The sequence below is a fragment of the Chiloscyllium punctatum genome, chromosome 18 (assembly GCF_047496795.1).
Source record: "Chiloscyllium punctatum isolate Juve2018m chromosome 18, sChiPun1.3, whole genome shotgun sequence".
Lineage (NCBI taxonomy): Eukaryota > Metazoa > Chordata > Chondrichthyes > Orectolobiformes > Hemiscylliidae > Chiloscyllium > Chiloscyllium punctatum.
This window is the reverse complement of record NC_092756.1, coordinates 101,016,079-101,038,392: the sequence shown is the minus strand read 5'-3', so window position 1 is coordinate 101,038,392 and position 22,314 is coordinate 101,016,079. Positions and strand designations below refer to the sequence as shown.

At 42.5% G+C, this 22,314-nt stretch overlaps 1 protein-coding gene across 5 annotated transcripts in view; it reads left to right on the top strand.

Annotated features, from left to right (window-relative positions):
- Positions 1 to 22,314, top strand: part of LOC140489431 (uncharacterized) — a 54,955-nt gene that overhangs the window by 23,072 nt on the left and 9,569 nt on the right. For 4 of the 5 annotated variants that reach the window (XM_072588984.1, XM_072588983.1, XM_072588981.1 and 1 more), the window contains exons 2-7: positions 2,632 to 2,745; positions 3,587 to 3,621; positions 9,365 to 9,473; positions 16,773 to 16,971; positions 17,911 to 18,084; positions 21,044 to 21,194. In XM_072588984.1, coding sequence (XP_072445085.1) covers positions 2,658 to 2,745; positions 3,587 to 3,621; positions 9,365 to 9,473; positions 16,773 to 16,971; positions 17,911 to 18,084; positions 21,044 to 21,194 — 756 coding nt within the window. In that variant the 5' untranslated portion in view covers positions 2,632 to 2,657. Of the gene's footprint in view, positions 1 to 95; positions 116 to 2,631; positions 2,746 to 3,586; positions 3,622 to 9,364; positions 9,474 to 16,772; positions 16,972 to 17,910; positions 18,085 to 21,043; positions 21,195 to 22,314 lie in introns of those variants that run through there. The other variant, XM_072588982.1, reaches the window with a different exon arrangement.

Sequence of the window (22,314 nt, the reverse complement as noted above, 5' to 3'; positions counted from 1 at the left end):
GGACCTGGAGTGTAGGGAGGTTAGGAACATGGCATCAATCTCAAAGGAGGGTGCCTGTAAACAGGAAAGTGGCTTGAAGTGTGTATACTTCAATGCAAGAAGTATACGAAATAAGGTAGGTGAACTTGCAGCGTGGGTTGGTACCTGGGATTTCGATGTTGTGGCTATTACGGAGACATGGGTAGAACAGGGACAGGATTGGCTGTTGCAGGTTCCAGGGTTTAAATGTTTTAGTAGGGTCAGAGGTGGGGGTAAAAGAGGGGGAGGTGTGGCATTGCTTGTCAAAGATAGTATTACAATGGTGGAAAGGACGATGGATGAAGACTCGCCATCTGAGGTAGTTTGGGCTGAGGTTAGGAATAGGAAAAGTGAGGTCACCCTGTTAGGAGTTTTCTACAGGCCTCCTAATAGTCCGAGAGACGTAGAGGAAAGGATTGTGAGGATGATTCAGGAGAAGAGTGAAAGTAATAGGGTGGTTGTTATGGGGGACTTTAACTTTCCTGATATTAACTGGGAAAGCTATAGCTCAAGTTCGTTAGATGGGTCAGTGTTTGTCCAATGTGTGCAGGAGGGTTTCCTGACACAATAGGTAGACAGGCCAACAAGAGGTGAGGCCATACTGGATTTGGATCTGGGTAACGAACCAGGCCAGGTGTTAGACTTGGAGGTAGGTGAGCACTTTGGGGACAGTGACCACAATTCGGTGACTTTTACTCTAGAGATGGAGAAGGATAAGTGTGCACTGCAGGGCAAGAGTTATAGCTGGGGGCAGGGAAATTATGATGCGGTGAGGCACGACTTAGGATGCGTGGCTTGGAAAAGTAGGCTTCAAGGCAAGGGCGCAATTGATATGTGGAGCTTGTTCAAGGAGCAACTATTGGGTGTCCTTGATAAGTATGTACCTGTCAGGTAGGGCGGAAAGGGTCGTGTGAGGGAGCCGTGGTTTAATAAGGAATTGGAATCCCTTGTGAAAGGGAAGAGGGCGGCCTATGTAAAGATAAGGCGTGAAGGTTCATTGAGAGTTATAAGGTAGCCAGGAAGGATCTGAAGAGAGAGCTAAGAGCAGCAAGGAGGGGACATGAAAAGTCCTTAGTTGGTAGGATTAGGGAAAACCCAAACGCTTTCTATAGGTATGTCAGGAATAAAAGAAGGACTAGGGTAGGAATAGGTCAAGTCAAGGATAGTAGTGGGAAGTTGCATGTGGAGGTTGAAGAGATTGGGGAGACACTGAATGAATACTTTTCGTCAGTATTCACTAAGGAACAGGACATTGTTGCCGATGTGAATACTGAGTCCCAATTAATTAGAATGGACAGCTTTGAGGTATGTAGGGAAGAGGTGTTGGAAATTCTGGAAAGGGTGAAAATAGATAAGTCCCTTGGGCCTGATGGCATTTATCCGAGGATTCTCTGGGAAGCAAGGGAGGAGATTGCAGAACCATTGGCCTTGATTTTTATGTCCTTGTTGTCTACAGGAATAGTGCCAGAAGACTGGAGGATAGCAAATGTGGTTCCCTTGTTCAAGAAGGGGAGTAGGGATAACCCTAGTAACTATAGGCCGGTGAGCCTCACTTCTGTTGTGGGCAAAGTCTTAGAGAGAATTGTAAGGGATAGGATTGATGAACATCTGGATAGGAATAATGTGATCAAGGATAGTCAGCATGGTTTTGTGAAGGGCAAATCGTGCCTCACAAACCTTATTGAATTCTTTGAGAAGGTGACCAAGGAGGTGGACGAGGGTAAAGCGGTAGATGTGGTGTATATGGATTTTAGTAAGGCATTTGATAAGGTTCCCCATGGTAGGCTACTGCAAAAAGTACGGAGGTATGGCATTGAGGGTGAGTTGGAGGTTTGGATTAGGAATTGGCTGGCTGGAAGAAGACAGAGGGTAGTAGTTAATGGTAAAGGTTCATCTTGGAGTGCAGTTACTAGCGGTGTTCCACAAGGATATGTTTTGGGACCATTGCTGTTTGTCATTTTTATAAATTACCTGGAGGAGGGGCTAGAAGGTTGGGTGAGCAAGTTTGCGGATGATTCGAAAGTCGGTGGAGTTGTTGACAGTGAGGAAGGATGTGGCAAGTTACAGTGGGATATAGATAAGCTGCAGAGCTGGGCAGAAAGGTGGCAAATGGAGTTCAATGTGGGTAAGTGTGAGATGATTCACTTTGGTAAGAGTAACAAGAAGATGTGGTACTGGGCTAATGGTCGGATACTTGGTAGTGTGGATGAGCAGAGGGATCTTGGTGTCCATGTACACAGATCTCTGAAAGTTGCCACCCAGGTAAATAGTGCTGTGAAGGAGGCATATGGTGTACTGGGCTTTATTGGTAGAGGAATTGAGTTCCGGAGTCCTGAGGTCATGTTGCAGTTGTATAAGACTCTGGTGCGGCTGCATCTGGAGTATTGTGTGCAGTTTTCGTTGCCTTACTATAGGAAGGATGTGGAGGCACACATCAAGGGCCAAAGGGCCTGTACTGCGCTGTATTTTTCTGTGTTCTATGTTTAAAGTGATCTCAGGAGCAGACATCCAGTGATCAGAGTTAGATCTACTGGACAGACAGGCTTATTGGTCAGAAAAAGAGATCGAGCCAGCAGATTAACTTTTCACCCATCTTTTCCCATTCACACATAGCACTGGACAGCCACTATGAAAGGAGAATGGAGTGTCCCCTCTGTGGTAATTGGTTTTCTGAAGCAGTAATTCAGCACCATGCTTGGAATTGTGATGGATCAAGATTTGAGGAAGGTAAGCAGTAAGCTGCAGCAACAGAAAGCCCTGTCTCCTGCCCACAGACAGTGGTCAGACTGACAAAACTATAATAGTTTGTAACTGCCTGTGCAGCAGGATCATATTCCCCAAGAGCTAAGTTTGCAAAGACAAGAACACCGTAAATGTCTGTTTGACTGCTTATCCTCGGAGATGATCTTAGAATGAAACTTTAAACCAAGGCTGTCTGTCCTTTTCCTGTGGTTCTGGTCAATGTTCATGATGATGCAAGTTGATAAGCAGAGCAGCAGAGAGGATACATCCCTCTGTTGATGCCAATGTTCCTCCCTCAACATATCAGTTCATTCATAGAGTCATAGAGATGTAACAGCATGGAAACAGACCCATTGGTCCAACCCCTCCACGCCAGATATCCCAACCCAATCTAGTCCCACCTGCCAGCACCCGGTCCATATCCCTCCAAACCCTTCCTATTCATATACCCATCCAAATGCCTTTTAAATGTTGTAATTGTACCAGCCTCTACCACTTCCTCTGGCAGCTCATTCCACACACGTACATTTGTGGCATCTTGCTGTGTACCTTATAGTTCCTGCATTTACCTACATATAAGCATACTTGTTGAACTGGGCAGTGATTGAATTGTTCTTTAAAAAGTGATATTGGACTCCAAATGCTAACTTTGTTTCTCACCACAGATGCTGCCAGAGCTGCTGAGTTTTTCCAACAGTTTCTGTTTTTACTGTTATTAATTGAATGATGACTGTAGCTCAACATTTAAATGACTCATTAAATGCCTCTGTTACTTATAGTTTAAACCTTGACCAATAACTCATTGTCTTTCATTTCTGTTTGTAAGGGTTGTTGACTCAGCATGGAGCAGCTTCAGTTGCGGTGAGTGTTTTAGCCATTATCCAGATTGTTTTATTCATCATGTTTCTGGGCTCTACATCTCTATGACTCTAACTACAACTAACATGTAGCTTTTGTTTCATAGTGACTTTCAATGGTATTGGTTCTTAGACTTTTCTGAAAATATCTCCACCCTGTAGATATGACCTCCCATTTACTACACACACATTCTCGTTCTAACTCTGTTTACCACATGTTATATCTGTCTTGTGCTCTGTCTCTCTCCCTCTCTTACTCAAGCTCTTTGTCTGTCTTGCACACTCTCTGCCTCACTGCATGAACCTTCATAATGCACACTCTTGGAGATTGCTGCTCAATCAATCTACAGAAGTCTGTACAATTCCTTAAGTAAAACCTGTTCCCCAATTACCTATATTGTACACCCGTGTACCTCATACCCACTGAATCATATCCTATAAGCCCCATAGATGTGGGGTGGCACAGTGGCTCAGTGGTTAGCACTGCTGCCTCACAATGCCATGGACCCAGGTTTGATTCCTGCCTTGGGCGACTGTCTGTGTGGAGTGTGCACATTCTCCCCGTGTCTGCGTGGGTTTCCTCCGCGTGCTCCAGTTTCCTCCCACAATCCAAAGATCAGGTGAATTTGTCATGCTGAATTGCCTATAGTGTTAGGTGCATTAGTCAGAAGTAAATATAGGATAGGGGAATGGGTCTACATCGGAGGGTTGGTGTGGACTTGTTGAGCAAAAGCCATATTTCCATAATGTAGAGAATCTAATCTAATCGTGTATTGTCCATACTCCATATACCTGTACTGGACACACACAAATACAAATGTTAGAACTGAGCCCAACCTGTAGGCCTCCATAATTTGTGGATGAACAAGTATATCCCAAAGACTGCATACATAGGGATTGTATGACAAGTGAGGATGGAAAATGGTTACAGTTTCACATTCTCACCTTGGAATTTTGACTGAAGCACTTAAAATCATAAACAGATTTGGTAAAATAAACAAGGATGCATGGGGTCCACGTGACTTGGCCACATGGATTCAGAACTGGATTACCCATAAAAGGCAGGAGGTAGTGGTGAAAGGGTGTTTTCTGGCTGAAGGTCCGTGACTAGTGGCGTGCTGCAAGGATCTGTATTGGGATGTCTGCTGTTTCTGATATATAATTGACTTGGGTGAAAGTGTAGATGGGTGGGTTAGTAAGTTTGCAGATGATACAACAATTTGTGGAGTTGTGGGTAGTGTCAAAGGTTGTAAAGGATACAGAGGGATACAGAGGGATACAGAGGGATGTAGATAAAGGCAGAGAAATGGCAGATGGAATTTAGTCCAGGCTAGTGTGAGATATTGCACTTTGGGAGATCAAATAGAGCCATAGGCTCTTTGGCCCAAACTGGTCCATACCGACCCAAATGTCCTTCTACACTAACCCCATATCCCTGCACTTGGCCCATATCCTTTGAAACTTTACCTATCCATGTATTTGTCCAAATGCCTTTTAAATGTTGTTAATGTACCTGCCTCAACCACCTCTGCTGGCAGCTTATTCCATATGCGTACCACCCTCAATGTGTAAAACAAAATTGCCCTCAGGTTCCCTTTTATTCTTTCCCCTCTAATCTTAAACTGATGCCTTCCCGTCCTTGATTCCACAAAGACTGAGTGCAATCACCTTATCCATGCCTCTCATGGCCTTGTACACCTTTACAAGATTCCCCCTTCAGTCTCCTACACTCTAAAGAAAAATGTCCCAGCTTGTCCAACCTCTCCTTATAACTCAGACCCTTGAGTCCTGGTAACATCCTTGTAAATTTCTTACGCACTCTTTCCAGTTTAATAACATCCTTCCTATAGCAAAGTGACCAAAACTGAACACAATACTCCAAGTGCATCCTCACTAATGTCCTCTACAACTACAACGTAACTTCCCAACTTCTATACTCAATGCCCTGACTGATGAAGGCCAGTGTACCAAAAGCCATGTCTACGTGTGATTCCACTTTCAAAGAACCGTGCATCTGAATTCCAAGGTCCCTTCTGTTCCACTACACTCCTTAAGGCCCTACCATTCACCGTGGAACTCATGCCTTCGTTTGACTTTCCAAAATGCAAGACCTCACATCTGTGGGAGAGAGAAAGCAGGAAATTATAGACCAGTTAGTCTGAACTCAGTGGTGGGAAAGATGCTGCAGTCTATTATAAAGGGTGAAATTACGACACATCTGGATAGTAGTAACAGGATAGGTCAGAGTCAGCATGGATTTATAAGGGGATATCATGCTTGACTAATCTTCTGGAATATTTTGAGGATGTAACTCTGAAGATGGACACGGGAGATCCAGTAGATGTAGTGTACCTGGACTTTCAGAAAGCTTTTGATAAAGTCCCACATAGGAGGTTAGTGAGCAAAATTAGGGCGCATGGTATTGGGGGCAAAGTACAGACTTGGATTGAAAGTTGGTTGGCTGATAGGAAACAAAGAGTAGTGATAAATGGCTCAATTTCGGAATGGCAGGCAGTGACCAGTGGGGTACTACAGGGATCAGTGCTGGGACCGCAGCTTTTTACAATTATATTAATGATTTAGAAGATGGTATTAGTAATAACATTAGCAAATTTGCTGATGATACTAAGCTAGGGGCAGGGTGAAATGTGAGGAGGATGTTAGGAGATTACAGGGTGACCTAGACAAGTTAGGTGAGTGGTCAGATGCATGGCAGATGCAGTTTAATGTGGATAAATGTATGGTTATCCACTTTGGTGGCAAGAACAGGAGGGCAGATTACTACCTAACTGGAATCAATTTAGGTAAAGGGGCAGTACAAAGAGATCTGGGTGTTCTTGTACACCAGTCAATGAAGGTAAGCATGCAGGTACAGCAGGTAGTGAAGAAGGCTAATAGCATGCTGGCCTTTATAACAAGAGGGATTGAGTATAGAAGCAAAGAGGTTCTTCTGCAGCTGTACAGGGCCCTGGTGAGACCACACCTGGAGTACTGTGTGCAGTTCTGGTCTCCAAATTTGAGGAAAGACATTCTGGCTATTGAGGGAGTGCAGCGTAGGTTCACAAGGTCAATTCCTGGAATGGCGGGACTATCTTCCGCTGAAAGACTGGAGCGACTGGGCTTGTATACCCTTGAGTTTAGAAGACTGAGAGGGGATCTGATTGAGACATATAAGATTATTAAAGGATTGGACACTCTGGAGGTAGGAAACATGTTTCCGCTAATGGGGGAGTGCCGAACCAGAGGACACAGCTTAAAAATACAGGGTAGACCATTTAGGACAGAGATGAGGAGAAACTTCTTCACCCAGAGAGTGGTGGCTGTGTGGTATGCTCTGCCTCAGAGGGCAGTGGAGGCCCAGTCTCTGGATTCATTTAAGAAAGAGTTGGATAGAGCTCTCAAGGATAGTGGAATCAAGGGTTATGGAGATAAGGCAGGAACAGGATACTGATTAAGGATGATCAGCCATGATCATATTGAATGGTGGTGCAGGCTCGAAGGGCAGAATGGCCTACTCCTGCACCTATTGTCTATATTAAACTCCATTTGCCATTTCTTGGTCCACTTCTCCAGCTGATCAAGGTCCTGCTGCAATTTCTGATAATCTTCCTCACTGTCCATGATATCGCCTCTTTTAGAGTCATCTATAAACTTACTAATCATGCCTTGTACATTCTCAGCTAAATCATTGATATCGATAACAAACAGCACTGCGCCCAGCACCAACCCCTAAAGCACTCCTTTACTCACAGTCTGACCAGCATCCCTCCACTATTACCCTCTGCTTCCTACCATCAAGCCAATTGTGTATCCAGTTTGCCAAGTCCCCCGGAATCCTTATGGTCTAACCTTCCAGAGCAGCCTATCATGTGGAACCTTATCAAAGGCCTTACTGAAATCCATATAGACTATGTCTATTGCCCTGCCCTCATCAATCTTCCTGGTCACTTCATCAAAGAACCCTAACAAATTTGTGAGGCATGATCTCCCACACACAAAGCCATGCTGACTACTCCTAATCAAATTCTGTCTTTCCAAATGCACGTATGTCTTAACTCTCAGAATCTTCTCAAGTATCTTACTTACCACAGATGTTAGGCTTACTGGTCTATAGTTCCCAGGTTTGTCTTTGCAGTATTGAATAAGGGCACAACATTCACTACCCTCCAGTCATCCAGGATCTTACCCATGGCCAACGATGATGCAAAAATATCAACTTGGTCCCCTGCAATTTCTTCTCTAGCCTCTTGCGCAGTGTTCTTGGATATATCTAGTCAGGACCAGGAGATTTATCCACCTTCATACATTCTAATACTCCACCTCTACTGTGGTATGGATTGTCTTTATGATATGACCACTAACTTCCCCAAGTCTTCATGTCTTTCTCTCCTGTAAACACAATGTTAATGAAAAGTTTACAGTTCATGGTAGGACTGTGAACAGCATTGATGTGCAAAGGGATCTTGGGGTTCAAGTCCATAGTTCCCTGAAAGCCACACTTGCTTTTGTTAGTTGGGGAATTGAGTACAAGAGTCAGGATGTCATGTTGCAGCTTTATAAGACTTTGGTTAGGTTACACATAGAGTATTGATTTCAGTTCTGGTTGCCACATTCCAGGAAAGATGTGGAGGCTTTGGAGAGGGGCTAGAATCCTGCCAGGATTCGAGGGTATGAGCTATAAGGAGACACTAGAAGAACTCAGGTTGTTTTCTCTGGAGCAATGCAGGCTGAGGGGAGACTTGATAGAAGTTTATAAAAATATGAGATGCATAGTTAGGGTTTGACGGTCAGAATCTATGTCTAATATTAGGAGGCATACATTTAAGGTGAGGGGGGAAGAGTTCAAAGGAGATGTGAGGGGCAAGTTTTTACACAGAGAGTGGTAGGAGTCTGGAACATGCTGCCAGGGGTGGTGGTGGAGGTAGATACGATAAGGGTATTTAAGGGACTTTTAGATAAGCACATGGATATACAAGGAACGGAGAGAGATGGATCAAGGGCAGGCAGAAGGGATTAGTTTAATTTGGTGTCATGTTCAACACAACAACGTGGGCCGAAGGGCCTGTTCCTGTGCTGTACTGTTCTAAGGAAAGACTCTTTTCTGTGCCATAAAGGTATTTCAGATTTAAGGCAGAGGAAATAGAGGCAATACAAGGAAACTTTTTAACACTAAGTTGTGATCCAGAAATAAAATACAGTAGTAGCTGCCAAAATGACATTCTGCAAGTGCACTTGTAGCAAAATATATACAATGTTTTGGGGAAACAGCAGGGGGGATGAGATTGATTGATTGGGTAGCCCTTGCATGATGGGTTGAATGCCATCCTGCATTTTATGAATTTGCAGTTGCAAATAGTTGCATTACCCATTGGTTACACATGAGGGCACTATTGTTTGACAGAAGCCACTGATTGCAATGCAAAATACTGGAACTCAATCAGAGCCCATCCCCGCCAAGTACACTAACTCAAACTGGGCTAGAGATTGATAGGTAGTGGTCAGACACATGAAGGAGCACTGTCTGTCAATGTTGGCAGCAATTCAGTCATGGGAGGTATCATAATTGAAACACTTCTCTTAACGAATTCACATTCTTGGTTTTACTAATTTTCACAATGAATACGAAACAATAAATTTGACAGGGTTGCCACAAATCTGTTCTTGTATAGGTTTCTGAAAGATAAGGAGTGGGCAGGTTTTCTCTGTGGAGTATTTGTACCTGTTTAATTTTTTTCCTGCTGATTCAGGGTGAGAATTATCAGCTTGCAACTTGCACCAGTTGCTCTCACCAACACTTGGATGGAGTGGGTTCAGTTGTTTCTCCCAATATCACTGCAGTTCCACACTGCAGCACAGGTATGTTCAGGAGCTACCTGCAGTGTTACTGATGTTATTGTGACTCACTACTCTCTGTCAGTTTGCTCCCTGGTACCATACATTTGAATTATGGAATGATTACAGCACAGTGCATAATAATGAGCGGGAGTAAGCCGTCAGCCTCATTGTGCTAGCACTGCGATTTAACAAGATCATGGCTTATCTGTTTGTGGTCTTAACTTCTGCTTTCTTTCCACATAAACCTTGATTCCCTTGTTAGTCAAAAATCTATCTACCTCTGCCTTCAACAGCACCTTCCAAACCTAACCTCTACCTGTTAGAAAGACAAAAGCATTAGGTGCATAGGAACACCAGATCTGCAACTTGCTGTCCAAACCACATACTGTACTGACTTGAAAGTGTATCACCATTCATTCAGTGTCTCTGGTTCAAAGTCCTGGAATACCCTCCCTTGTCAGTGATGTGGGTTTCCTTATATCACTGCAGCAGTTCAAGAATGTTGCTCATTCCCACCTTCTGGATTAGTGGTGCTGGAAGAGCACAGCAGTTCAGGCAGCATCCAAGTAGCTTCCTGAACTGCTGTGCTCTTCCAGCACCACTAATCCAGAATCTGGTTTCCAGCATCTGCAGTCATTGTTTTTACCTCATTCCCACCTTGTCCAGCACAATGATCGAAAGACGATAAATGCTGACCTGACCATTGAAACCCAAACCTTTAAATGAATGTATAAAATATGAAATTTCATCTGTCACTTGTCACCCACTTCACCATCCAAGCTTTAAGTCATCTGATAAATGTTTAAATTGTGCCCTATACATTAAGATTTAGAACATGAATATATATCAGGAAGCGTATTATCCACCTGATATATATTAAATGCCCAGTTTTTCTACTTCATCTTGTTTGGCATATCTTTTGTTCCTCCAGGGACCTCTAGATTTGTTTGCTCTACCTTTCCCAGTCATCATGAAAGTTCAAATTTTCAGAAGAGGTCAGAGATTCCCTTGAATTTACCTGATTTTCAGAGCCAGGTTGCTAGAAATCACAGAGGTTTTTGTACTGAACAAGCTATACAGGGAGTTATTTTATAATATGATGGTTGTGTTCTTGTGCAACACTGTGTTTTAGAAAAATTGCACTTTAGAAACAGCGCTTAAGGTGTTGGTGCTGTAATCGCGTTACAGCCAACATGTTTTAAAAGTTCACGCTTTAGAAACAATGTCCCCAGTTCATTAATTGCATTACAGCAAATTCATGTTGACAATATGCGCATTATAATACAATAACCTGTGCTATTTGAACAGGTATAAACTATTGGCATATAACACTACTAACTGTAATCCCCTTATACCCAGACAGAGGAAAAAACATGGATTTTAGATGGAGAGAAAAACTGAAAGTTCAGTATTCCTGTTTGTAACAGCTGCTCGTATTTGAAAGACACAAAATGGCCCATAAGGGTTAAACAGAGTTAAACAGCCTACTCCAGCATTAAATGAAACATAATGGTACCTTTTGAGCAGGGCTATTCCAAGATGAACAGGATGTCCTACACAAACAGCCATTGGAGACAATTTGATAAGAGGATGTCTAAGGATAGACGCAAGTTCATTAGATTACAACAAGTGATTGATTCCAGCCTCATTCATGAAAGGATGCTGTCCCATTAGGTGAACAACACCAATTAGAACAAGGGGTGTAAATCTCAGTTCATGAGATAATCAGCCTAACTGGGAATTTGTGTTGCAGACGTTTCGTCCCCTGTCTAGGTGACATCCTCAGTGCTTGGGAGCCTCCTGTGAAGCGTTTCTGTGATATTTCCTCCTGCATTTATAGTGGTTTGAATCTGCAGCTTCTGGTTGTCAGTTCCAGCTGTCCGCTGTAGTGGTCGGTATATTGGGTCCAGGTCGATGTGCTTATTGATTGAATCTGTGGATGAGTGCCCTGCCTTTAGGAATTCCCTGGCTGTTCTCTGTTTGGCTTGTCCTATAATAGTAGTGTTGTCCCAGTCGAACTCATGTTGCTTGTCATCTGTGTGTGTGGCTACTAAGTTAGCTGGTCGTGTCGTTTCGTGGCTAGTTAATGTGGATCGTTAGCTGTCTTCCTGTTTGTCCTATGTAGTGTTTTGTGCAGTCCTTGCATGGGATTTTGTACACTACATTTGTTTTGCTCATGCTGGGTATTGGGTCCTTTGTCCTGGTGTGTTGGTGTCTGAGCGTGGCTGTTGGTTTGTGTGCTGTTATGAGTCCTAGTGGTCGCAGTAGTCTGGCTGTCAGTTCGGAAATGCTCTTGATGTATGGTAGTGTGGCTAGTCCTTTGGGTCGTGGCATGTCCTCGTTCTGTTGTCTTTCCCTTAGGCATCTGTTGATGAAATTGCGGGAGTATCCGTTTTTGGCGAATACATTGTATAGGTGTTCTTCTTCCTCTTTTTGCAGTTCTGGTGTACTGCAGTGTGTTGTGGCCCTTTTGAACAGTGTCTTGATGCAACTTCTTTTGTGTGTGTTGGGATAGTTGCTTTCGTAGTTCAGGGCTTGGTCTGTGTGTGTGGCTTTCCTGTAAACCTTTGTGGTGAATTCTCCGTTCGGTGTTCTCTGTACCATCACGTCTAGGGATGGGAGTTGGTTGTCCTTTTCTTCCTCTCTCGTGAATCGGATTCCTGTGAGTGTGGCGTTGATGATCCGGTGTGTGTTCTCTATTTCTGTGTTTTTAATGATTACAAAGGTGTCATCCACATATCTGACCCAGAGTTTGGGTTGAATTTGCGGTAAGACTGTTCTAATCTTTGCATTACCGCTTCTGCTATGAGTCCAGAGATGGGTGAGCCCATGGGTGTGCCATTGATTTGTTCGTATATCTGGTTGTTGAATGTGAAGTGTGTTGTGAGGCACAGGTCCAGTAATTTGAGTATGCCATCTTTGTTGATAGGTTCAATGTCCTGTTGTCTGTTCTGTATGTCCAGCAGGTTGGCTATTGTTTCTCTGGCTCGGGTTTTGTCGATAGAGGTGAACAGTGCCGTTACATTGAATGAGACCATGGTTTCTTCCTTGTCTATGTGTATATTTCTGATGATGTCCAAGAATTCCTGTATCGATTGTATAGATTGTCTGGATCCGCTGATCAGGTGTTTCAGTTTCTGCTGTAGTTCTTTAGCCAGTTTGTGTGATGGTGTCCCTGGTAGTGATACTATGGGTCTGAGTGGAATGTCTGGTTTCTGCACTTTAGGTAGTCCATAGAATCTGGGAATGGTGTTGCTTTCAGGTTTCATTCTTTGCAGGTCAAACCTGGTTTTCTGTCTGTTTTTTTGTAGCTTCCTCAGTGTGTTGTTTATCCTATCTGATTTGGCAATCAACGGCCCACCCATGGGCTCACCCATCTCTGGACTCATAGCAGAAGCGGTAATGCAAAGATTAGAACAAACAGTCTTACTGCAAATTCAACCCAAACTCTGGGTCAGATATGTGGATGACACCTTTGTAATCATTACAAACACAGAAATAGAGAACACACACCGGATCATCAACGCCACACTCACAGGAATCCGATTCACGAGAGAGGAAGACAAGGACAACCAACTCCCATTCCTAGACGTGATGGTACAGAGAACACCGAACGGAGAATTCACCACAAAGGTTTACAGGAAAGCCACACACACAGACCAAGTCCTGAACTATGAAAGCAACCACCCCAACACACACACAAAAGAAGTTGCATCAAGACACTATTCAAAAGGGCCACAACATACTGCAGTACACCAGAACTGCAAAAAGAGGAAGAAGAACACCTATACAATGTATTCGCCAAAAACGGATACTCCCGCAATTTCATCAACAGATGCCTAAGGGAAAGATAACGGAACGAGGACATGCCACAACCCAAAGGACTAGCCACACTACCATACACCAAGAGCATTTCCAAACTGACAGCCAGACTACTGCGACCACTAGGACTCATAAAAGCACACAAACCAACAGCCACTCTCAGACAACTCACCAGAATGAAGGAGCCGATACCCAGCATGAACAAAACCAGTGTAGTGTACAAAATCCCATGCAAGGACTGCACAAAACACTACATAGGACAAACAGGAAGACAGCTAACGATCCGCATCCATGAACACCAACTAGCCACGAAACAACACGACCAGCTATCCTTAGTAGCCACACACACAGATGACAAGCAACATGAGTTCGACTGGGACAACACTACTATTATAGGACAAGCCAAACAGAGAACAGCCAGGGAATTCCTAGAGGCATGGCACTCATCCACAGATTCTATCAACAAACACATCGACCTGGACCCAATATACCAACCACTACAGCGGACAGCTCGAACTGACAACCGGAAGCGGCAGAGACAGGCCACTATAAATGCTGGAGGAAATATCACAGAAGCGTTTCACAGGAGGCTCCCAAGCACTGAGGATGTCACCTAGACAGGGGACGAAACGTCTGCAACACAAATTCCCAGCTCGGCAAACACAACCACAACAACGAGCACCCGAGCTACAAATCTTCTCACAAACTTTGAATAATCAGCCTAACTCCGCTTGTGGCTGTGAAAACAACACCTAAAATTATTTTGTAGTAATCAGTTGTTTTTTTTTGAAGTTATTCACAATATTAAGAAATAGGTTCTAGTTAAAGATTCTTCAGATAATCACAGAGATTTCAACATAATTATAGATACACATGTAACCAAAATATAGTAGAAACATTCGGGGAAATTGTTCAAATATAGATGTGAAAGTAGCTGTAAAAATTTGCATATCACTAACTTTATAATAGGAATTAATACTATGAACCTTAAAACCAGTTAGTTAGAACTAACTTTCTTTTGTATTTTTTATAAATGTATATAATTGGGACAGTGGAAAATATGAGGAGTAACAGAATTTGATAGAGATAGCAAAGGATTACAAGGGGCAACAGAATTCAAGCAGTCCTTAGAGATAAGCAAATCTGGGACAGGTCCGAAGAACTTTGGAATGCAAATTAACAGGAAGCATAAAAAGATCACAAGACCTGGAGATTATAATGTCTGTTAAATATCTTGAAACCATGGGAACTTGGAACTGTCCATAGGAATGCCCATCATTGATTAGGTGTTTCACTGGATTGAATGTATAGAATAAGGGGAAGGATACAGTGACCATGTTGTTTATGAATATTGTAGCACAAAATGTATAAACATGCTGTATTCATTGTAAAAGCCAGAGCATCATTTGTATCTCTTTCGATCTGAGCTGAAGCTTTGAGAACGAGTATGTTCTCACATCGAGGCCAGATTTGGGGAAGATCTTTGGCTCTCTCCCTGCATTAACCAGTTTTTGTTTGAATAAGAACAGAGTCTGCAATGTGTCTGAGTCCTGCCTGCCTCCTGAGTCTTTGTCCCCAACTGGGGAGGATATGCTGCTTTTCAGTCATCCTTCTCCAGATGCTTCCACTGGTTTGCAAGAGGCACAAAGCTAGCTGGTCCACGTATTTAGAAAGATCTCTGGCTTCTCAATTAAAATTCATAGTTTACAGCAACAGCTGAAAGAAAATCTGGGTTTTCAGTAGATTATTGCAGAGAAAGGAGAGAGAGCTGAAGGATTTTCTGTATCTTGTTCCCAGCCCCAAGTTGTTCAGTGACCTGAGAACTGATCACATGGTTGTTGGCAAATAGAAGGCCTATGTCATTGATAACTGGACACTAGACCACAAACCAATTAGCTTCTTGTTGCCATCCAGAGCTCCATTTATAGATATAACCTTGGATAACTTGCCTTGCAAATTTGTTCTCCAACAACCTATCGCCACTAGTCAGTGGCCTGTAGACTATGCCAAGCAATGTCATTGCATCTGTTTTAGTTTCTTAGCTGAAGCAATTAGATTCTATCCTTGGCCTCTCCGGGAACATCCGCTTTCACCAGCCCTGCTCTCCTTAATCAATGCTGTTGCCTCTTCTCCTTTTCTTCTGAACACCTTGTACTTCTCTTTTTTGAGTCAAATCTCTGTTATGGCCACAGCTTCATATTTCACTTGGCAACCTGTGCCCATAACTCACCAATTTTATTAACCACATTGCATTCGCGTTTATGAACGGTAACCTTGACTTACTTTATAACTTCCTCCCTTGTTCGAACCTCCCCTGATAATGTACTGTTTTGGTGCTCACAATCTCCCAGTATTCTGGTATTGGCCCTGGCTGTATTTTACTGCAGCTTATCCAATGTGTGAGATCTAATTTCTTTTCGAGCCAGTTTGAATCAGAAGCACCTGCCCCTGCCAAAGACCACCACTACCACCCCACCTCACCAACATCATCTTTCCAGCATTGCATAATCTGGTTTATCCTCCAATGTTATGGTCATTTTCAGGTGGCACAGGGATTAATGCACAATTAACTACTTTTGAGGTCCTGCTTGCTAATTTTCTGTAGCTGCCCAAAATCTGACGGAGGCTCTCATTTCTGTTTGTGCCAAGCTGGTCACCCTCCCTGTCTATGTGCTCTGTAGGTACTTAGTGACTTTGGTTCCAGGGATGAACCTTATCATTATGAATTCATGACAGAGGCTGCAGAATGTCTACCTATTCCCCTAATTATCAAATCATCTATCACTATTGTTCATCTCTTTCTGCAGCTTTCTGTAAACAGAACCACCTGTAGCGCCATGCGCTTGAGTCTGGCAGCATTCCCCAAATAAGCTGTTGCTCTGATTAGTGTTCAGATAGAATACTGGTTGAAGGCATCTGCTGTTGTCCTCCTAGGCTGCCTGGTGGTCACCTGTTCACCCTCTGTGTATATAGTTACACTGCAGGATGACCACATCAATAAACATGTTCTCCATAAAGCTCTCCACATTGTGGTTGCAGTGCAGTAACATCAGCTTCCGCTAATGATGCTTCCTGCGCATCTAATTATCTGGCATAACAGATATATCCTGGAATTTCAATAAGGCATTCCTTTAAAAAAATCACTAGTTAGTGATGTCACTTAGTGAAGTAAACCAAATATGTTTATTTAATTTTTATCCCAGATAAGTATTTTTCCATTTGTTTAGACTAGTACCCTAACTTTGAATAAAGGAAAGAAAGAAAACAAGTGGCGATATTCACTAATCAATCAACTCACTATCTTCCTGTGATCTCACAGCTTCATTTTCCAAACACTTCAGTGAAGTGGTTCACCTTGTTCCTGGTCGGCTTCACCCTACTCCCAATCTGCTTCACACTCCTGTGCGGGGATGTGGGTGAGTGGCAGTAGCAATGAGAGTGAGCAGGTACACCTCTGATAATGCAGGCCATCTTCTTATTTTTGTCTGTTTAATACAGAATATTCTCAAGAGACAACAGCAGTAAAGACACAAGAGTGTCCACTTTGTGGTCAGTCTTTCCCCACTAATGAGATAATAGAACATGCAGCATTCTGCAATGGCCCTAGCTTCAGCAGGGTCCTGGAGCAAGAGATTCCCAGCTACAGCAAGGCCGCAGAACGAGAAGGTGCCAATTACACCGTGGAACTGTTTTGGAGGTATGTTCAGTTAACTTGCCTCCAAATGGCTCAGCTGTCTTTTATCTGTAGGCTACAGATTCTTTTGTCAATTGATTTTGCTGTCTCTGACACTATTATCGCTGCACTGTTAATCCAGAAACTCCACTAATGTTTTGGGGGCCCAGGTTCAAATCCCACCATGGCAGGATTGAATTCAGTATGTAAATCTGGAGTTAAGAGTCTACTGATGTCCATGAAACCATTGCTGATTGTCAGAAACCCCCATCTGGGTTCTCTCATGTTCTTCAGGGAAGGAAATCTGCCACATTCACCTGGTCTGGCCTACACGTGACTCCAGACCCACAGCAATGTGGTTGACTCTCAACTGCCTCTGAAATAACCTAGCAAGCCACTCAGTTCAAGGGAAGCTACGGATGGATAATGATTACAAGCCAGCAATGCCTATGTCCCACAAGTGAACAAAAAAGAGATGGTCTCCAGGTGTTTGTCAGTGTTTACAAGGGATCCTGCAGAGGTGTTAGTCTATAAAGGGGCACTGAGAGTGTGTCAGTATTTGTAATAGATTCTGGGAATTTTTCAGTCTTTACAGGGCCAAGAAGCTGAATTGTTGGGAGGTTTCCCACTCGGTAATAATGCTGATACTTACAACATCATCACAGGCTTTCATTCCTCAGGCAAGCCAGGCTGTAAATGAGAACACTAATCTAACTGAACTGAAGGGGTTAATGCTAAAGGCCAGACCTAGTAAGAAATGGATTGAGGAAATTGAATGCATTTGATATCGACCCTTAGAGCAAGCAGGCCAAGCTGAATTTACAATGCACCAAGCAGCAGTTAGATACTTGAATCAGTAGAATAGCACTTGGTAACCTGTGAACTATACATCATTTGAAGTTAACAATTGGGCCTTGCTGCTGGTTAAGACCCTTGTCAATCCTGTTACTTTCTCATTTTCAGCTATGTCACTGGAAAGGAGCATGCAGTTTCCAGAGCAGCAGATGGAGCTGAGGGAGCCAAGAGGGTTCTCGGCACCAAAGAGGTGGAGGAAGACAGTGGGCTGGATTTGGAACAAGCGCTACAATATTTGAAAAAGATGGAAAACACTATATCACAGGATCCAGAATTCAAAAAGTAAGGTTACAAGATACTAATACTTTTTAAAGGTTGGAAGTTCTGACCAGATTTTGGGTTCTGACACAGTGTAATTCAATTAGGAAGCTTCTTGACTGGCATTGGGGAAAAGTCAAGAAATTTGAAACTGCTCCAACAGATGCTACACCAGTTAGCCCAACATTCAGAGCAGTCCAGCAAAATCTTTGTTTTAAACAGTCATTGACAGCCAAATAGGGGCATTTTAAAAACCCTCAGATCATGGCAGTTATGATCTTGGTATGTTTGGTCAGCATGGACAAGTTGAAGGGAATGGTCAGTTTCCATGCTGTATTAACTTGAGTTTTACTCTTCGATTAATTCCCAGAATATCACCTAGAGGGAGCCAGACTCAAGGATACATCAATCCGCTGAAACCAACTTGTCCTGTCCATCCAAAGGAATAAAACTAGTAAAGGGTTTAGGCCTGAGAAACTAAAATTGAACCTTTTTTGTCAAATTGTAATTTTTCCAAATGTTTATACAGGTTTGAGTGAAGTTCCTCGGTAAATGTTCACCATCAAGAAGAGAATGAGAGTTGGGTTTATTGAGTGTTTGATTCATTAAATGAAATTAGATGATGTAATTTTGAGACACATGCACAAATCTAATTATAATAATGAAAGTACGCACTTTGGGGGGTAAAACAAAGACCATAAAATTGCTAGGCTGGTTAAATCCCAAACTAAAAAGATAGCTGCTTTTTTTCGAGAAGACAATCCAGAATTTAAGATTTGATTCAAGGTATGGTTAGTAAATGTGCAGGTGGCATCAAAATTGGAGATGTAGTGATCAGGGTTATCTCAGATGCAATGGGACCTTGATCAGATGGGCTAATGGGCCAAGGAGTGGCAGATAGAATTTAATTTAGATAAATGTGACGTGCTACACTTTGGAAAGGCAAATCAGGGCAGGACTTATACACTTAATCGTAAGGTCCTGGGGAGTGTTGTTGAACAAAGAGACCTTGAAGTGCAGGTTCATAGCTCCTTGAAAATGGAGTTGCAGGTAGATAGGATAGTGAAGAAAGTATTTGATATTCTTGCTGTTTGAATTTATTCTTCAAACTAGACTTAGGCAAATGTCTGGTCAATTTGCTCAGGCAGGGAAGATAAACTCAGAGCCTAACATTCCTTTTATCTGATTGTGCTTTCATTTATCAGAGAAAGTAGCTTATGTGCAAGTGTGGCACGCAAATTCCCAGCATCATTTTTTTTCCAGGCATGTGTAATTCTTATCCGAAATTTCATATTGTCTTGCAGTGAGTTAACCATCTTGTGTTTGAGAGCTTGCTTTGTCCCTTTTTTAAAAAGCCTGTTGTGCATTTTACTGAAAAGTAACTTTGAACCTAATTTTTCTCCATTAATCCCTTATATTTTGATCCTCAATCCATCACACAAGGGTGTTTTTTTTCCCTCTGCTCCATAAATTCATGACTCCCGCATGAAAGGTTTCTGACTCTTCAAACTTCTCTATCTGGGAATAATTTGGCTCAAATTGCTTCCAGTGCAAAGTTTCTGCATCTCAAACCTTCACAATGTCTGCTATCAAGATATTGGACAGTCTTTTGGAGATACAATGAAACTAATCTCACACTGTATACATTCATTTCTTTCAGCTTTGGTCTGTATCAATGATTTCACACCCTGATCAATGAGAACAGAAGAGCTGTATGCCAGACTTCGTTTAATTTAAAATGTCAACCAAAATTTTATTTTTAAATAATGAAAATAATTCATTAATAAGCAATTAATAACTGATATGTGTTTAAATCTTGCAACTCTTGCCTAAACTCTGAGATCACAGTTCTTTATTACAAAGCTATATCAATAAATTTTAATTGACAATAAATGGAGATTTTTATGAGAATTTCTTAGTTTAAGGTTTTTATAAATTCACTTTTTTTTTCTCCGTTTTCAAGCTGATTCCTTTAGCAAACTGTGACTAAGACACTGTTTCATAACTGGGCAAGTTATTGGACAGTGGGTTTTGCACATATTTAAGCACTCCAATATGAAAATGGGTCTTGCGCACAGACTGAACTAAACCTCAGATCTGTTTCAGCTTGAGATGGTTTTCTCGAGCATTAAAGAATGAAACATGCAAAATTGCAGCAAGTTAGAATGGTACAGGAACTAAACACAGAGTTGATTTAAAATAAAACAAACTGTGTGATGTGATTGTAATGAAGATAGCCAGCATGGAAACAGACCCTTCGGTCCAACTTATCTACGCTGACCAGATATCCTCAGCTAATCTAGTCCCATTTGCCAGCATTTGGCCCATATCCATCTTCAACCCTTCATATTCATATACCCATCCAGATGCCTTTTAAATGTAGTTCTGGACCCCCCCAATCCTGGCAGGTCTTCACCCTATCATTGCCCATCATGACTTTATAAGGTTACTCCTCAGCCCCCAACGCTCCAGGGAAAATAGCCCCAGCCTATTCAGCCTCTCCCTATAGCTCAATCCCTCCAACCCCAGCAATACCGAAGCAGATACTGCCTGGTGTTTGTCACATGCTGCTCTTGGCCTTCAATCCCATTCACTATAATCAAGTCTAACTACAGCACCTGGAAGTCATGCTGTGAGGCCAGAAAGCTGTGAACTTTTAGGTGCTCCTCACACATCCTTTACAAACATTTTAGTCAGTTGGTCCTTTTTCTTACTTTCAGTGGACTTCCCCCAAGGTTTTTTTGTGGGCTGCAGGAAATCAGGAGAACCCACACAGAAATTCAATCACTGTTTCAGTTCCAACTCTGTGGTTCAAACTTTGCAAATATGAAACCAGCTGTTGGTCCAGAATTTTAATCTTTCTCTCTAAATCTACTACGTTACCGAATAGAACAAGAAAACTTCACCGACGATCTCCAAGAGTGGAAGGTTGGTGTAGGTCATATAGAGGCCACAAGTCTCGTTGTTTCTGTTTGTGTTCCAGTGTGTTTGGGCCCCTCCTGAAGAGCTGCAACCCACTTTCCATTCTACAGTCCTTATCAAACACCATCTTCAATCAAAAAGCTGCTACAGGAGCTAGGAAAGCTGCTCCTGTCTTTCTTTTCTTCCAGCTGGCAAAATTATTTCTGCCTGCAGTGAGTACTTATCATTCAGTCAATAATGCAGAAAGCAATCAACACTATGACACACTGTATTCTATCTATTGGGTGTTCACTACTAATTGCCTAATAGGTGGGCTCTGTAGCCTGGGGAATGGACCAATTCTGAATTGTGGTGATAATAAATTGGTACTGTAACAGGGTAGCAATTATGTACTATACGTCAGGAATGAATGGGAACTCGAGCTGGGTAATGGACTGGTTCTAAACCTGAGCATTGCAATGAGAAAATGTGATGAGACATTATAGAGAAAACTTTACTCTGTAGTTAAGCAGTTTTAAATGTCCCCCAAGGATGTATTATGATATCTGGAACCAATATGTATAAACAAGGAGAAGTGCATTGGGTTAGCAAGCCAAAGAGGGACAAGAGAGTTTTTGATGAGCAGAAATTAATAGAGGTTGGAAGATGTGTGGCTGAGAATACCAACAGTCTTGGTGATGGGGAGGGTAAACAGTCAGATACTACATTTCAAATCAAATAGAACACAAAAGCATCAAGAGTCTGATTTAGCCCGACATGGTGTCCAGGTAGGTGAGTGTTTTTATTGGCAGGGGATATGGAGTTCATGATGGCGGCCAACAAAAGTGAAAGAATTGTAGGTCATCAAAGGTTGGAGGTCAATCATGCATCCTGACAACTGACCAGTGAAGATATGTCATCAGTATGTATTTGGAAAATGGTGATACACCTCTAGATGATGTCACGAAAGAATAGCATGTATCATGCTAATTGATGCTGGGATACTGAAAGATTTGGAGGAGGTATATAGATTTTAAATGGTTATGGGGAATGGGCAGGTCAGCCATGATCATATTACTTGGCAGAGTAGGCTTGAGAGGCTGAATTGCCTACTCCTGCCCCTGGTCCTTATATCCTTTCTGGAGGAAGGAAGAATAATGATTAAGCAAAGATGTTCAGACAATCTAGAGGTAACTGAGTAGAGGACGAACCTTACAGAGGAAGCTCTGGTTTTGATGGTATGCGGAAACAGTTCTCCTCAGCAAGAGAGGCTCTGGAAAATAATTCCAGGGTTGGGAAAAGAGCACAATGTCATTAATAACTCGGTTTCAGGCTGTGATCTGACTTGAGACA